Below are 18,432 nucleotides of genomic sequence, written 5' to 3' on the forward strand. Positions count from 1 at the left end.
GGAACAAGGAAGTATCGGGAGTAAAACCCCTTGTTCTGTTGATCCTGGGGGACCGGTTCAACAGCCCCCGGCTGTAACAAGGCCTGAGCTTCCTGAAGAAGAAGGGCGGTCTGGGTCAAGTTGGAAGGATATTCTCTTGGAGAGTGCTCCGGAGGAGCTTGGTGGAACTGAAGGGAGTATCCTTCTTTTATGATGGAGAGAACCCAGGTCTGTGGTGATAGTCGTCCATCGGTGGTAGAAATGAATGAGGCGGCCTCCGATGGGTGGATTTACTGAGAAAGGGAGGACGATGGAGGAAAGGTCCTATTTGAGACAGTCAAAAGGGCTGGGGGGCCTTAGGTGCAGCCAGTGGCTGAGGCTTATGCTGGTGTTTCTGCGGGTGCTGTCTCTTCACAGGCTGTCTGCTGGGGGGAGCCTGTTTTGGAGGGTAGCGCCGCTGGTATACCAACGGCGGGCGAGGCTGTCGAGGAGAAGCAGGCCTGGGCTTCGGACGTAGGATGGACTGGAAGGATTGTTCATGGTCCGATAGTTTCTTGGTCACCGCCTCGATGGATTTGTCGAAGAGGTTGGTGCCAACGCAGGGAACGTTTGCGAGCCTGTCCTGGAGGTTGGGATCCATATCGATGGTCCTCAACCATGCCAGCCGGTGCATGGCCACTGAGCACGCTGTTGCCCGAGCCGCGAGCTCAAAGGCGTCGTACGAGGACTGCATCAATTGTACCCGAAGCTGGGATAACGAGGCCAGCGCTTCTTGGTACTCGAAGTGTGCCTTCGTTTCCACGTAGGGCATAAACTTCTGGAATACCGATAGGAGGAACTCCAAGTATGTTGTGAAGTGGAAGTTGTAGTTCAGAACTCTCGAGGCCATCATGGAGTTCTGGTACACTCTCCTGCCGAATCGGTCCATGGTTTTTCCTTCCCTGCCAGGCGGGACGGCGGCGTAGACCTGGGAGGGATGGGATCGCTTCAATGATGACTTCACCAACAGGGACTGGTGAGAGAGCTGAGAGCTGTCGAACCCTTTGCGATGGACCGTGCGGTACCTGGTGTCCAGTTTACTTGGGACAGCAGGGATGGAGTAAGGTGTCTCGAGGCATCGAGCGAAGGTCTGGTCCAGAAGCTTGTGCAACGGAAGCTTAAGGGACTCAGCGGGTGGTTGAGGGAGGCGCATAGTCTCCAGGTATTCCTTTGAGAATTTGGAACCCGTGTCCAATGGTATGTTCATGTCCTCAGCCATCTGTCGGAGGAACGAGGAGAAGGACAGTTAGTCTGCCGTTGCCTGACTCCGTGATGGGCTCGATGAGGTTGAGGCTTCCGGGTCCGCTGGGGACAGGGATCGAGAAAGTGAGAAAGATCCCATTGAGTCCTCGAGTTCTGGCATCGGTGGAGGTGAATAGTCCAGGTATGCTTGTTTCCGGCGAGGCGAGGCGAGGCGTGCCTGGATGAATGTCTCGAGGAATGCCTCGATCGGTGACGAGAGGTTGGCCTCGATGGACGGGGTGAGGCAGGCTTAGTTGAGGCCCCCAGGTAGTGGATGGGGCTGGAAGCGGTCGATCGAAGCAGGGGTTGCTGCTGTAGAGACTCGAACCCCGTCGGGGTGATAGGTTCCAAAGGAGGCATTCGCAAAGACTCTGCTCCTTGCATTGAATGAATCGGCTCCAACGGAGGCACTCGCAAAGACTCTGCTCCTTGCATCGAGTGAATCGGCTCCAACGGAGGCACTCGCAAAGACTCTGCTCCTTGCATCGAGTGTATCGGTTCCAAAGGTGGCATGTGCAAAGACTCTGCTCCTTGCGATGCATGCATTGTTGCCAGACCAGACACTCGCAGAGACTCTGCTCCCTGTTGAGAGTGTGTTCCCCGCTGAGGCACTGGAGGCGGCTTGACCTCGCGGGAGGCCTCCGCGTGCCCAGGCTGGATTTGGGAGAGAAGCTGAGGCCCCATTGTGATAAAGAGCTCGATGAAGTGCTTCTGTAGCATGGTCTGGAACGAGGCCGGCAAGGATGGATCCGCATCTGAAATGGGACCACCTGCGCGGGCCTCGCGTTCCCTCGGAGCAGCATGTGAGTGCTTGGACTTCGAGGCCTTGGGCACTTTCAACACGACTGGGGGAATGGGCTGCTGGGCTACCTCACCTGAGGAGGTTGAGGAAGGCATCGCAGCAGGCGCTGGAGTCTGAGCAGGGACAAACGAGGCGGGCTTGATGAGACTCGGTGCCGCAGAGGTGGAAGACTGTGGGGCTGCGGATGATGTCGAAGGTGCAGGTCCCTTTGAGGGCGACGGTTCCGTCGAGGATTCCATGAAGAGCGATTCTCACAGGACGCAATGGCGCTTGAAAGCACATGCGGTGAGTGTGGAGCAAGGCCGGCACGATTTTGGGATGTGTTCAGGCCTGAGACACTGAACACAGTGTTGATGAGGGTCGGTTTGCGAAATCGCGCACTGGCACTTGTCACACTTTTTAAAACCGGTGATAGGCTGGGACATAGGCCGAAAAAGCTCCGCTGCAAGATCGAAGCCGCGCGGCTGCGGCCACGTGGCCTGCCTAGTTGAACGGTACAAAGAAAATTTTTTTTTTTAAAAACAATAAAACACAATGAAAATCAGTGATTACGATAAATTAAAATGAAAAACGTGGACTTAGAAGGCACAAGCGAAGGAACTTTGCGCAGAGAGTCGAAGACGGACTTCTCGGCTCCGCGGAAAAGTAAGAACTGAGGAGACACGCCCGGTGCATCGGGCGGGAAGGCACTCGCGCATGCGCGATATGGGCGACTCGAAACTTCGAGTTTTCTTCAAAGAAGCGTCCGCATCGGGGCTCCGTTGGATCACGTCGCCCATTAGTGAGAATACCTGCCTGCTTGTCCTGGGATAAAAAATGTTTCTGGGGCCGCACAAATGTGCAAACACTGTAGCAAGACAGAGGAGGGAGCTGGCAAGATGGTAAACACCCAGGGGCAGCAGAGGAAAACACTGCATCGCCCTTGACTGGGGCTGCACAAAATACTTCACAGGGCCACATGCGGCCCTCGGGCCGCAGGTTGGATACCCCTGCCCTAGAGCAATACATTACAGTAGTTCAGTGAGAACAGGATAGTGGATTGAACTACTATCCTATAATGTTGATGGAAAGAGAGTCTGATTCTTCTTAACAAAAAAGGTAGCCCACAGAGCTCCTAAAATGGTTTGCTGCCAGGTATTGTTTGGAAAATAATTCATGAAAAGTTGGGCATTTCATGCCCAAGGTTAGTGCAAGATGGGTTCCAAGAATGAAGACACCATGTCAGAAGACCAAGTTAATTTTTTTTGTTTTTTTTGTTTGATGACTGAAGATGAGACTTGGGTCTATCACAGAGATCCTGTGTCCAAAATGGAGTCAAGGCAGTAGAAGCACAAGTAATCCCCCACCCCAAAAAAATTCAAGACAGAAAAATCTGCAGACAAAGTCATGGCAACTATCTTCTGGGATGATGGACTTTTGCTTCTGGAGTTCAAGCCACATAAGACAACTATAACCGGGGAAAGTTACCCCAACACAATGATTGGAGAAAAGACAAAGGAAAACTCATTGCAGGCATGCTTCTTCTTCACGACAATGCGCCGGTGCATATGTTACAACAATCACAGGTTGCCATCCGAGAATGTCTCAGAGTAATGAAATGGATTTGAGCAGCTGAACCATCCAAGTTTCAAGTTTATTAAAATTTGATTGATCGCTTATTACAAACTAAGCGATTAACAATTTATGTAAAATAAGTAGTAAAACAATAAATGAGGCTCAAATACAAACAGACAAAACAGACAAAACAGACTAACATGATACATAAGGAAGGAAAAAAAATGGAAGGGAATAGTTACAATATTTAATCAAGAAATGAAAAAAGAAGGGGGTAGGAAAAGACATACGGAAAGGGAATGTGAAAAATCGATGAATAGTAATTAAATATAGAGCATTCTTAAACGTTAAAAGCGTCTTTAAATAAAAAAGTTTTTAAAATAGTTTTAAATTTATTGAGATCTTTTACTTCTCTTATATATAGTGGTAAATTATTCCAGGTTTGGGGGGCCATTACAGAGAATATGTCATACCGTCTGGTGCCAATTATCTTCAAGGATGGAATCATTAAATGTCCTTGTGATGAAGAGCGAAGGGATCGTATTGCATTGTAAGGAATAAGTAGCCTATCCAAGGAAGCAAGGTCAGGACTGACCTGGCACCCTTGGATGATTTCCTATTCTAAGTTTTAAATAAATCTCTACGTGGACAGGCAACTAAATTGAAGGAAGGGATGGGAGTACCTGACTTATGACTTATACCTCTGTTCCATTTACTAAGTTCAGCTCTGATTTCTTATGGTAATCCTTCCTCCATCTGGATTCCTCTCTGCTCATGTACTTTTTATTTCATGCCTCACTCTCTCTTGACTCCAATAATAATAATAACTTTATTCTTATATACCGCCAACAATCTTGCGACTTCTAGGCGGTTTACAATAAAGAGAAACTGTACATACAATATACACTAACTATGCCAATGTGGCGGGTCCTCTTAAAAATTTGTTCAGTAACTCCTTGGAGACAGGAGAGGTTCCACAGGATTGGAGAGGAACGAATACAGTCCATCTTCACAAAGTGGTCACAGACACAAAAACAGGAAACTACAGGCTGGTAAGCCGCACTTCGGTTATTGGAAAAATTATGGAAGCATTGCTGAAGGATAGTGACCTTCCTAGAATTCAATGGGTTACAAGATCCAAAGCAACATGGCTTTACTAAAGGTAAATTGTGCCAAATGAATGATTGAATTCTTTGAATGGGTGACCAGAGAACTGGATCAAGGTCATGCGCTAGATGAAAATTTGTCTGTCCAAGTTAGATTGTAAGCTCTTCTGAGCAGGGACCATCTATAAATGTCATAATGTACAGCGCTGCATATGTCTTTCAGCTCTATATTAGTAATAGTAGTATTAGATTTCAGCAAACCTTTGACACAGTTCTTCATAGAAGGCTCTTCAATAAACTTGATGGGCAGAATTTAGAATCCAGTGGTTAACTGAATTAGAAATTTGCTGATGGACAGAAGCCAGAGGGTAGTGATTAATGGAATTCACTAGGAGGAAGGAAAGGTGAGTAGTGGAATGCCACATGGTGTTGAGGATTCTTTTCAATATATTTGTGAGCAACATTGCTGAAGGATTAGAAGTTAAGGTTTGCCTTTTTGCGAATGATATCAAGATTTATAACAGAGTGGACACCTCAGAGGGACTGGAAAACATGAAAAAAGGATCTGCAAAAGTTAAAAGAATGCTCTGTTTGGCAACTAAAATTCAATGCAAAGTGCAGAGTGCGCTCTCTCTATATCTGTATTGTGGTATATACTGCTCTGCTTTCAAACCTAGACCTATTCCTTCCCCCCAAAAAAAACCCAAAACAAAAAAAAAGCTTTTCCTTTCCTTCCTTTTTTGGATAACCCTGGTACAAGTGTCTTTCTTGAGCTGCAAATTTTTCTAAACTTTCCTAACTTGGGTTCTAGATAAGCTCTGTAAGGTTTATTATACATTGCCAAAGCTTGGATAGGTAGCAGATTAAGACTTGCAGCTGGTTTATTGGGCTGGAACTTGAGAATTGACATCGGGAAGAAGGCTTCTGGGCGGCAAGCAGTGGTGGTGGTTTGAATCTGCGCGGGAGGGAAGGAGGGAGGCTGGCTTTGGCACGGCAGGGAGGGAAGGGAAGCAATCACCCCCGTTGTCCCCGCACACAGCTTCTGGACACTGTCCCTGAAAATGGGATATTTTGGTGTTCCAAAGCTGTGTGCGGGGACAACGGGACAGGGGATCTAAGAACGGGATGTATGGTCACCTTAGGCAAGCCCTAAGTGTCAGATGGTGCGCCTTGGAACTAAAGCGCCACAGTGATTGCACTGAATAAAGGTCATCTTGATTGGATGGTATAGAAGTGACTGATATATAGATAAAAAAAATACTTATCAGTGATAATCCAGGGGTGGGTGGAACAATTTCTCCTTAATTCAGCAGGGAACCAAGCAAATGACAATTAGATATTTAAGATTTAAGTAGTGTAAGCATGGGGGTGGGCCTAGGCAACCAGAGATATGTGAGCTGTGTTAGCAATGAAACCTATCTTCAGTGTAATTTTCTATTAAAACACCTTTCTATACTCTGTAATAGAGCCTGCCTACAGTCAAGATATGTGGGGAGAGGCTAACAAGTGTGTGTGTATGTGTATATATGTGTGTGTGGACGAACATTGTCAAAATACATCCAAGTGCTGATAATAAAAACGGGTTTTGGACATATTTCTAAATGACCTAGGCCTTCATAGTGCCACTGAACGACCAAAGTTAAAAGGGGGTGTTTTAGGAGTAGTGTTGAGGGCAGGAGTTGGACGGGACCTCATAAAAATCATAATCGCACCTTTAAAATTCAGCCTCCAGACCATCATCACTTGGCAGCCTGGCATAGGAAAGCCTAGTCGTCCAGCACAGAGGCGGCTTAAGCCGTCTTGGGGGTGGGTTAGGGACCCATGGAGAGGAGGACCCATGCCCATAAGCCCCTGTAATCACTGCATTGATAATGAAGCATGTGCATTCCCCTATGCACCCTCAAAACCCTTTTCTACTGGCATATAAGTGGCTCCTGCAGCCATAAGGGCTATTAGGGTGATAGATAAGTGGGTCTAGGGGATTCTGGAGGTGGTTTGGGGAGCTCACCATGACCTATAAGGAATCTGTAGTGAGGTGAAGACATGGCACCCTTTTTGTGAAGTTCACAGTACTGCCCTGTAAGGTACCCCACTATTTAGGTGCCATGTCTGGGTGTTCAGTCCATCACTTTGCAGACCCCTCCCATGTCCAACAGGGCTTGTTCTAGGCGTTTTTGACTTGGATGAAAATTTGGACGAAAATGTGGTATAAAGATGGATGATTTAGCGACTTGGACGATCAGATCATCAGGACATATAGTTAGACGATTTTTGAAACAAAAAAAATTTTGGGACGTGTTTTATGAAAATGTGTCCTAGGCTGGTTTTTTTTTTTTGTTGTTGTTTTTTATTTTTATTTTTTTACTTTGGACGACTTGCGACTTAGACGAAAACGATTATGCCCCTCCAAGTGTACATGAAAAATGAATGGAAGAAATTGGAGGTGGGATTGGGGGCGGGGCTAGGGTGAGATTGGGGGCGGGACTGACAATTAATAGATGTCCCGTTTTGATGAAAAAAAATAGTTACATTAGGCTTGCCCCATCTGTCTTCAGCTTTCTAGTATTAAGGAGGAGCTCAGAAATCTTTAGCAGGAATTGAATGCAATCAAAGCAACTTCCTTCACTCCACAGAACCATACCAATTTGCCACCACTGCCTCAGAGTAATGAAATCAAGGAATAAATGGATCACAGTAGGGTCAAGCAGACTGTGACACGTGACACAGAAATATACACCCTCACAAATGCACCTACAGAATTCTTTTGCTCCATTAGAGCATTGCAGTGCTCAAGAAAGAGCTGAAATCGAACTGGAACCAGTGAAGGTAACTTATGAAGAAAAGCACTCACAAAGAAAGAGTAAGAAACCTCAATCTAATAAATTATTGCTTTTAGGAGATTCTATCATCAGAGGCATTAACATTGAAACACAAGGCAAGAAACCTAAAATAGTGAAGTGTCTCCCAGGAACCTTGACTACTGTCTATAATTAAGGAAGAAACTAAGAAGTCTAAAGCTGATGTTGTTATCCATCTGGGAACAAATGACCTGGGACACAACTTCACACTTACAGCTCAGAAAGCCTTTCAGGAGCTTGGTGAAGGCTTGAAATCTTTTGTAAAGACTGCAGCTTTTTCAGAAGTACTGCCTGCATATGGAAAGGGAGAGCAAAGAGTTAAAAACAAGGAGGACTTCAATAGGTAGCTCAAAGCCTGGTGTCATCAAGAAGGCTTTAGGTACATAGGAGGATGGGGAAATACAAGGAAGGACAAGAAGCTATATTGTACTGATGGGCTACATATTACTACAGCAGGAAAAAGAATCCTTGCAGAGAAATTTCGACAATATGTTTCTAGACATTTAAACTAGAAGGCGGGGGTGGTGCATGTATGAAGGACAATTATAGAGGCCACCCTGAGAAAAAGACAAGATGTGATGGTAATAAAGATTGAAACATAAACAATATTAGCAACTCACTTCTTAGCATTGCAACGGGAAGTTAAACAAAACAAAAAACTACCGCTGAAAAATAGCTGGAAAGCGATGACCACAAATGCTCACAGTCTAAGCAACACAGTTCATGATCTGCAAGCCCTGATGTTAGAGGCAGACCTGGATATTGTTGCTATCACAGAGACATGTTAAAGTGAATCCCATGGATGGGATGCAAACATACTGGGATATAATCCTTTTAGAAAGGACAGAGATGGTCAAAAAAAGGTGGAGTAGCAGCTCTATGTAAAGATCGATGTCCAAGCGACTGAAATACAAGGGACCTGGGGGAGAGGAAGAAATGATAAAGATCTCTCTGAAAAGAGAAGATGCAATTTCTATCTACGTGGGTGTAGTCTACAGACCTCTGACTCAATTGCACAAATTGATAAAGATCTGATTGTGGATATCCAAAAGTTTGGAAAGAAAGAGGAGGTGCTGCTGTTGGGAGGTTTCAACCTGCCAGATGTGGACTGGAAAGTTCCCTTCTGCAGAATCAGAAAGAAGTAGGGAGATTGTGGATGCCTTTCAAGAGGCTCTGCTCAGACAAATGGTGATGGAACTCACGAGGGAAAAAACGATATTGGATCTGGTCCTCACAAATGGGGAGAGTATCTCTAATGTTCGAGTGGGTGCTCACCTGGGAAGTAGCGATCATCAAACGGTTTGGTTTGATATAACAGCTAAAGTGGAGGGCGGCCGCACAATACTAAAAGTCCTAGATTTCAAATGTACGGACTTTAATAAAATGGGAGAGTACCTGAAAAAAGAGCTGTTAAGATGGGAGGACATAAGAGAAGTGGAAAAACAGTGGTCTAAGCTGAAAGGAGTAATAAAAATGGCTACGGAACTTTATGTGAAGAAAATAAATAAAAACAAGAAAAAAAGGAAACTGACAATGGTTCTCCAAAATAGTGGTGGAGAAAATAAAGGCAAAAGAGTTGGCGTTCCTGAAATATAAAAAAAGCCCAAGAGGAGTAGTAGAGAAAGTACTACCAGGTGAAACTGAAAGAAGCCAAGAGAGAGATACGTCTGGCGAAAGCGTAGGCGGAAGAGCAGATGGCAAAAAATGTAAATAAGGGAGACAAAAATTTTTTCAGATATATCAGTGAAAGGAGGAAGATGAAAAATGGAATTGCTAAACCAAAAAGATGCTAGGAACCGATATGTGGAGAGTGATGAGGAAAAAGCAAACGTGCTAAACAAATACTTCTGCTCTGTGTTCATGGAAGAAAATCCTTGAGAAGGACCAAGGTTGTCTGGCAAAGTTACACGAAAAAATGGAGTAGATTCTGCGCTGTTCACGGATGAAAGTGTTTATGAACAACTTGAAAAACTGAAGGTAGGCAAAGCAATGGAATCGGATGGGATCCATCCCATTGTAAAGAACACATCATTGCAGTGATAGACCTTGAATGGTTTTAAGTTTTCTGTATGAAAGAAGTGTACTATCCTATTTTAATAGCGTTCCTTTTTTATTTTGTTTTTATTTGATATATTTTATTCTAAACCGCTTTGAATTGTGCTGTAACTAAGGCGGTATATCAAGTTTAATAAACGATAAATGACATGTGCTAGATGTAATTTACTTAGATTTCAGCAAATCCTTTGACACAGTTCCTCATAGAAGGCTCGTGAACAAACTTGACGGACTGAAAATAGGATCCAAAGTGGTGAACTGGATTAGAAACTGTTGACGGACAGACGCCAGGGGGTGGTGGTTAATGGGATTTGCTGAAGGAAGAAATGTGAGTAGTGGAATCCCTCAGGGTTCGGTGCTGATCCTGTTCAATATGTTTGTGAGTGACATTGCTGAAGGGTTAGAAGGAAAGGTTTGCCTTTTTGTGGATGATACCTAGATTTGTAACAAAGTAGACAGACACCGAGGAGGGAGTGGAAAACATGAAAAAGGATCTGCAAAAGTTAGAGGAATGGTCTAATATCTGGCAACTAAAATTCAATGGAAAGAAATGCAGAGTAGTGCATTTGGGATTATTTATTTATTTTAAAAATTTATATACCGTTTTATTCCAAAACAGTTTACAATAAAGTTATATACGTAAAATATTATAACAGGTCAGAACAGATAAAAGCAAAAGCAGAAAGATTCAATCCTTACAATAGGTCTAACGCTCAAAGAAATGCATCAACAAATAATTGTGTTTTCAGCAGTTTTCTGAATGAACTCCTATCACATTTCCGAATTTGGCCAACAAGGCCATTCCACAGTTTTACTCCAGCACATGAAAAGGTCATAGCATTTGTTTCCATATACTTGGGATTGACCTTTGTTTTCAACGGTGCTGAATTTTCAGAACGCAGTGATCTTGATGGTTGGTAACCAGACATCAAACTCTTAAAAAATTTGGGAATCGTGCCATATAGAAATTGATGATATAGCATAATTGCTTTATATTGGATTCTAAATACAACTGGTAGTAATCGGAAGGAGCCGTATGTGCTGGGAGGTGAGGCTGAAAGGCACGGATGGGGAGAGGGACTTTGGGGTGATAGTGTCCGAAGATCTAAAGGCAAAGAAACATTGTGACAAGGCGGTGGGTGTTGCCAGAAGGATGCTAGGCTGTATAAAGAGGTGTAACCAGTAGAAGAAAGAAGGTGCCCCTGTACAGGTTGTTGGTGAGGCCGTAACTTGGAGTATTCTGTTAAGTTTTGGAGATTGTATCTGGTAAAGGACATAAGAAGACTTGAAGCGGTCCAGAGGAGGGCAACAAAAATGGTAGGAGTTTTTCGCCAAAAGGCGTGTGAGGAAAGACTGGAAGCTCTGACTGTGTATACTCTAGAGCAGAGGTGTCCAAATCCGCGGCCCACATGAGACTCAGCAAAGTATTTCATGCAGCCCAGCTCAAGGGTGATGCGGCATTTCGTGTGACCAGGCTCCAGGCCAATGCGGCGTTTTCCTCTGCCATCCCCAGGTGTTTACTTTCTGGCCAGCTCCCTCCTCCGTCTTGCTGCAGTGCTTTTTTGCTCAAAGGCGCAGGCAGTGGCTCCTACGTGCCTCCCATGGTTATCCCAGAAGTGTTCCCTTTGACATCGTGACTTCAGAGAGAAGGCCTCCAGATCAGCCGCAGGAGGCGCGTAGGAGCCGCTGCCTGTGGCTTTTAACTGTAGCAGTGAGGACGGAGCCGGCCTGAAGGTAAACACAGGTGGCACAGAAGGAAGGGAGGGAGAAGGGCATGTTGGGACTTGAGAGGGAAGGAGTACAAACTTGGGACAAATGATGGAAGGAAGGAGGGAGGAGCATGAACTTAGGACACAGAATGAAGGAGGGAGGGGAGCATGAGCCATAGGATGGAAGAATGGAGGAAGTGAGGGAAATAATAATAATAATTTATTTTCTTATATACCGACCAACCAGCAGTTCTGGGTGGTTCACAACAGAAAAAAACTGAATCATTTCAGTGAAAAGTACAATTTCATAATAACACTACTACATACATCAATCAAATATAACATTGGTTAAAATATAGTTCCTAACTATTATTAACAATTAAAACATAAGATAAAAATTTTAAAAAGATAAAAGCCTCATTAATATAAAACATTCAAAATATTTATTTGACTAAAAATTTGTTGAGAGCCCTGAGATCCAGAATGGGTCGCAGATTGCCCGTCTTCTTCGGAACAAGGAAGTAACGGGAGTAAAACCCCCTGTTCTGCTGTTCCAAAGGAACTAGTTCGATGGCATGGAAACGAAGCAGAGTTTGAGCTTCCTGAAGAAGAAGGGCAATCTGGGATGGACTGGAAGGATACTCTCTTGGAGGAAGCTATGGTGGAACCTGAGTGAAATGAAAAGAGTATCCTTCCCTGATGATGGACAGCACCCAGAAGTCGGATGTAATTGTCATCCATCGGTGGTAAAAATGATGGAGACAACCTCCTATAGGGGGAAGAGAAGTCAGAGACAGAACGGTGGAGGTTATGCTCTATTTTAAACAGTCAAAAAGGCTGGGTAGCCTTCGGCGCAGCAGAAGGTTGAAATTTTTGTTGCTTCTGAGGCTGCTGTTTCTTAGGAGGAGGGCGAGTGCAAGGAGCCGTCCTCGGAGCAAAACGCCTCTGGTAAATGGGAGGTAGGCTTGTCAGGAGCTGGCTTTGGCTTAGGTCTGACAATAGAAGCAAATGATTTTTCATGTTCAATTTCTTGGTGGCTGCCTCGATAGATTCATCGAAGAGGTCATTGCCTGCACAAGGAATATTAGCCAAGCGGTCCTGAAGATTAAAATCCATGTCAATGGTACGAAGCCAGGCAAGGTGACGCATTGCTACAGAACAAGCTGCCGCCCAGGCAGACAACTCAAAGGCATCATAAGAAGACTGAAGTAGATGTAATCTGAGTTGTGATAGAGAAGCGATGACTTTCTGAAATTCAAAGTGCTTTTGAATGACTAAATAAGTAAGAAATTTAGGCAAAAGAGTAATAAGGAACTCAAAATAAGTGACAAAATGGAAATTATAATTGAGGACTTTAGAGGACATGATGGCATTTTGCGACATCCAAATTTGTCCAGGAGGAACGGCAGCATAAACCTTGGAAAGATGGGATCTTTTCAAGGAAGACTCCACAAGTAGGGATTGGTGAGATAACTGTGAATTTTCAAATCATTTACAATGGAGAGTTTTATATCTGGAATCTAATTTGCCTGGAACAGCTGGAATTGCATAAGGAGCCTCCAGGCATCTGGTAAAAGTTTGAGACAAAAGCTTGTGAATAGGAAGCTTAAGTGACTCTGCTGGAGGTTGACGAAGATGCATGACTTCGAGATACTCCTTAAGAGTATTTGGAACCAGCATCCAATTGAAGCTCCAAGTCCACAGCCATCTGACAAAGAAAAGAGGAGAAAGATAGCTGATCCGGTAATGCCTTGCCTCGAGAAGGACTCGAGGTCGTCGAGGCAGCCTGGGTCGAAGATGAAGCTTCGGCTGGAAAAAAGGCATCAAAAGAATAGGAAGACTTGGACGAGACAATCGAAACCGCTGAATCTTCGAGGTGTGGAAGTGGAGACCCCGAACGAGGAGTCAGCGGTTTAGTAGAAGTAGGTGTAGATCGAGGCTTAGTTGAAGAAGGATGCTCTTTAGAAGAAGAACTGTCTGTGGCCCAAGGCACTTGAGGCACCTGGTATGTGGGTCCTTGAGAGAAATTGCACGTTGACACTGGCTACACTTCTTGAAGCCTGTCACTGGCCGGGACATAGAAGGAAAAACAGCCGCTGCCAGGTCGAAGCCTCTGGACTGTGGCCGAGCGGCCTGCCCCGGCAGCCGAACGGAAGAAATAAATTTTTTTTTTTTTTAAACTTGAAATAAAATAAATAAAGTAAGTACAGCGATTCGTGAAGAAAAATAACACAAACGCGGTGAGGCACCTCTACAAAAATGTGGGAAAATGTGGGAAGGTGCAGGGAGGGAACCAGCACAAAACCCGCCGAGTTTAACACCCCCGAGGTCAGACAGATCCCCAAACAAGACCTGTCCAAGCTCTATCTGGCACAAAAGGGGAACCCAGGAGTCCAAAACAAAATTCCAACAGTACTAAGAGGAGAGCCAAATGAGTCTTACCACCTGCTATGGAGACTGAGGAAGACTGGATTGCAAGAGGGGAAGCTTTCCTGATATACAAGTTTGTTCTCAGTCTCCACTTGCTGGTAGCAGTGATCAGGCGCTACAGAAACTGAAGTTACAGAAAAAAATTGCTTAATCATATTTTAAGAACATAAGGAGTGGCATACTGGGACAACCGAAGGTCCATTAAGACCAGCATCTTTTTCCAACAGTGGCCAACCCAGGTCCCAAGTACCTAGCAAGATCCTAAGTAGTAAAATAGATTTTATGCTGCTTATCTTAGGAATAAGCAGTGAATTTTCCCAATCCATCACAATAATGGCCTATGGACTTCTCTTTTAGGAAATTATCCAAACCCTTTTTGAACCCTGCTAAGCTAACTGGTAAGGAGCTGAAAGCTGAGGCAGCTTATAAGCTACTTAGGGCAGAGACTGCACTATCAATATAAATACTATCAGGAGAAAAGGGGGGAGACACTAAGTCAGAGGTTCAGTCTTTCTAAAATCCTTGGTACTTACTATTGCTTTCATCTCCATATTTATAAATGCACGCTGGAGTTGGCGGTGTCAATGCAGAAAAGGCAGCAGGGACAATATCCAGTATTCTTTGGTGGTAAGAGAGTCTGTAAAATAAAGGCAAAAACAACTGCTCAATTATGACTATTTATTCTAGAACATATGCTAGTTTCTTCAGGGTAACAGTACTTGTCAAATACACTTCAGCTTTCCTGAATTATGCCAGATTTTCAGCAAACACATATTAAAGGCTAGTGAAATCGGCTGATAAACACATTCAGAAAAGTATTAAGATGAGTTATTGTAGAATACCATGGTATCTCTATTTTGTCTCAATATGCTTTTTAAGATCTGCTCAACACTGAAGAGCTGCAGACCAAGGGGTCAATGCATTAAGCTGTGCTACCCTTTAGATTTACTCTTGATTTTTCCACACTGATACTACTCCCCAGGAAGGAATGGATTCTGGATTTAGCTTACACTTTTCCCAGTAGCAGGAAAAACTATCGTGGGAAAATCTTAAGAAAATCAGATTAGCACAGTGGACATGCAAAACACCAAGTTAAAATATAACTCCTAAAACTATTAAAATCTAGCAGTGTTTTATGCCTCTTGTAGAGTTAAATCTTTAAACCACCTCAGTCTAGCATGATGATGCAGCACAGGAGCAGAAGACGATTGAAGTTATAAATAATACTCGTACTTCACCTCGATCTCTGTTGGCCAAGAAGGCCTCCAGGCTCTCAATATCCTTCCTTGACCCCACAAAGGTATTCTCCAGTGATCCAAGTGAACCCACTGCCTTGATCCCTTACCCCCAAAAGGTAGGAAGTAATTTCCAAGATTATGACAACACTTCTGCCTCCCAGCTTTTTGAGGTGCATGGGGTTGGGGCCTTGTGGGTCTACTTGGCTTGCCAGGGACTGCCTTTGTAGGGTTTCTCTGTGAAGCAGCAGTCAGACACCTTGGGACTGCATCCTTTCCTTTGACAGGGGACCACCGAGAAGGGGTTTCAAGGCACAGAAGCCACCGAGAAATGAACTCTAATCATAAAATAAGAAAAAGAAGCAAAGCTACTGTAAGAGACTTCTGCACAGACTACTTGCAGAAACTGTAACTGGATATGTTTCCCAACTCTCAGGCTAAGGGACGTAACAGAACTGAATTCTGTTAAGATTTTCTTTTATGACCCCAAGTATCTGAGTATATTTCTCAATTTTTACCAGCTCTTCCTAAGGATTTTATTTACTCCTTGGAAGCAAATCTTGGTGATTTATAAAGTTCTCTAAGAAATAAAAATTACATTGAAGTGTGCTTTGTCCCATCAAAGAACGAAGAAGAGGTAAATGGAACATATGATGTAATATAATTACATTGTGTTTTCCTTTTTATTTTATTACTTTGCTCTATTTCTGTCACAATATTGATTCTTGGATTGTTATAAATTTTCATAAATAAAAAAAAATAAAACAAAATTCACTGCATCCATTTATTTTTGTGATGGTTAATTCTAGTCTTGGCATATGAGGACTCCAATCTAGATCAGTCATTTTCTCATAATTTTCATCCTGCATCTAATCTGCTCTTTGTTGCCAAATTGATACCACTGCCTTTGTTCAAGAAATATTTTGTAACTAAAAACAACCTTCCCAATTCCAATCAGGATTTAGGAAACTCCACAGTACTGAGACTTTGCTCAGTGAGGTCTATGAGTACTTTGTCTGGGGCTGGGCCAAGATCATGTTATTAGCTTCACTGGACCTCACAACAGCTTCTGATTTGGTTAATCATATGTTATTTCACACTTATTCGACTATGGACTTAGCAATACAGTCCTTCAGTGGTTTAAATCTTTTTTGATGGATCATGCATTCAATATGTTGATTTCTAGAAGGAATCTACTTCATTGTAGAGTGCCTCAGGGCTCAGAACTCTCCCCACTGCCATATGCTATGTAATACAGTAAAACCTTGGATTGCAAGTAATTTGGTTTGCAAGTGTTTTGCAAAACATTTTATTAAATTTTAACTTGATATACAAGCAATGTCTTGCAATACAAGTACACACAGTATACACACATCACAACTGAACCGATGGTGTTTCTCTCTCTGATGCTGCAGGAGTGTAATGACTGTTCTAAATGAACAAGGTCTTGCAATATGTATAATATTTTATAGTACATATTATAGTACATATAGTATTTTATATTAAAGTTTTTTAAGAACATAAGAAACGCCTTCACCGGATCAGACCAAGGTCCATCTAGTCTGGCGATCCGCACATGCGGAGGCCCATTTAGGTGCTCCTTGTTGGAGACCCGGATTTCCCGTATCCCTCAATATGATTTGCAAGAAGGTGTGCATCCAACTTGCGTTTGAAACCCAGAACAGTATTCTCTGCCACCACTTCCTCCGGGAGAGCATTCCAAGCGCCCACCACTCGTTGTGTGAAACAGAACTTTTTGGTTGTGTAACGAATCATCTAAGTTTCCATTATTTCCTATGGGGAAATTCGCTTTGATATACGAGTGCTTTGGATTACAACAGTGGTTCTCAACCTTCCTAATGACGCGACCCTTTAATACAGTTCCTCATATTGTGGTGACCTCCAACCATAAAATTCTTTTTGTTGCTACTTCATAACTGTAATTTTGCTACTGTTATGAATTGTAATGTAAATATCTGATATGCAGGATGTAGTTTCATTGTTACAAATTGAACATAATTAAAGCATAGTGATTAATCACAAAAACAATATGTAATTATATATTGTGAAATATTTATTTCTAATTACAAATAAATGTAAGTGGGCATATCTGCATGTGGGCAGATCCGCCTGGAGACGGATAGAGCAGTGTCTCAGTTCCTAAGACTAGTGTTCTTCAACCTTTTTGACACCTATGGACCGGTGGAAATAAAATAATTATTTTGTGGACCGGCACCAGTCTGCGGACTGGCAGTTGAAGAACACTGGGCTAAGTCGTGCCTATCTCCACTCAATCTCTGCCCCAGACTCCACCCCCATAATAGTACTAATTGTAACACAATTTTTTCCTTAGCGCACCTTCGTAAAAGGAGCCCATAATAGTTAACTACAAAATTAAAATACACAAAGACACTGTATGCTTTTTAACATTCATTCCTACCAGAAAACAGATAACCCCATGCAAATGCAGGACCAAAAACTAAAAGTACTAATATTCACAAACAAACCCTAAGATGCAAGATTCTGCAAGCAGTACAACCCCAGAGGAAAAGAAATAAATGCATTTCTTCCTGAACAGACAAATCAATCACTAAATAAAAAAAATACAAGCATTTCCCCTACCACTGTTGTCTCTCTCCCTCCACGTGCCTTGCCTTCTGGCCTGCCCCCCGGTGTTATCTTTGGGCCAGTCCACTGTGTGATCAACGCAGCGTCTTTGAGCCGGCTCCCTAAGTGCTGCACTGCACAAAGCTGTGGGCAGCGGCTCCTCGCGCGCATCCTGCGCCTCATCTGGATGCCTTCCCTCTGACGTTGCAACATCAGAGAGAAGGCTTCTGGTTCAGGTTCAGGCGCAGGCCGCGCGAAGGAGCCTTTTCTCATGGTTCTGGGCATTGCAGCACTCAGGGAGCTGGCCTAAAGACGCTGCATTGATCGCACAGTGGACCAGCGGCTGAAGAACGCTTTCTTAGGCCTGATGGACGTGCCGGCCCTGTGGTTCAGCACCAGTACACGGACCGGCGGTTGAAGAACACTGCCTAAGACCATCGTAAATATGTGTTTTCCGATGGTCAGGGAGGCAGGAATCTAGGGAAGACTATCTGGCCAAGTCAAAAGCGGTGAAAACAGCAGTCAGAGAGGCCAAATTCTGAATGGAGGAGAATCTAGCGAAGAACATCAAGAAAGGCGATAAATCCTTCTTCCGGTATATTAGTGACAGAAACAGACACACAGATGGGATAGTGTGCCTTAGGAAACCTGACAGGAACTATGTAGAATCTGACTCCGACAAAGCCAAACTTTTACATGAATACTTTTGCTCAGTCTTCACTTGTGAGGCGCCGGCCCTCAGCTGCAGACAAGGGAAAGCTCGGAAGACCCGTTTCGAAACTTTGAGTTTACGCCCAGCAGCATCTACTACGAGCT

General features: G+C 43.8%; 1 protein-coding gene across 5 annotated transcripts in view; it reads right to left on the reverse strand.

Annotated features, from left to right (window-relative positions):
• NCBP1 (nuclear cap binding protein subunit 1) overlaps positions 1–18,432 on the reverse strand; it is a 397,555-nt gene that overhangs the window by 128,028 nt on the left and 251,095 nt on the right. For all 5 annotated transcript variants that reach the window (XM_033917013.1, XM_033917021.1, XM_033917038.1 and 2 more), the window contains one exon: positions 14,308–14,411. In XM_033917013.1, the coding sequence (XP_033772904.1) occupies positions 14,308–14,411 (104 nt within the window). The remainder of the gene's footprint in view (positions 1–14,307; positions 14,412–18,432) is intronic.

This window comes from Geotrypetes seraphini, chromosome 1, assembly GCF_902459505.1.
Source record: "Geotrypetes seraphini chromosome 1, aGeoSer1.1, whole genome shotgun sequence".
Lineage (NCBI taxonomy): Eukaryota > Metazoa > Chordata > Amphibia > Gymnophiona > Dermophiidae > Geotrypetes > Geotrypetes seraphini.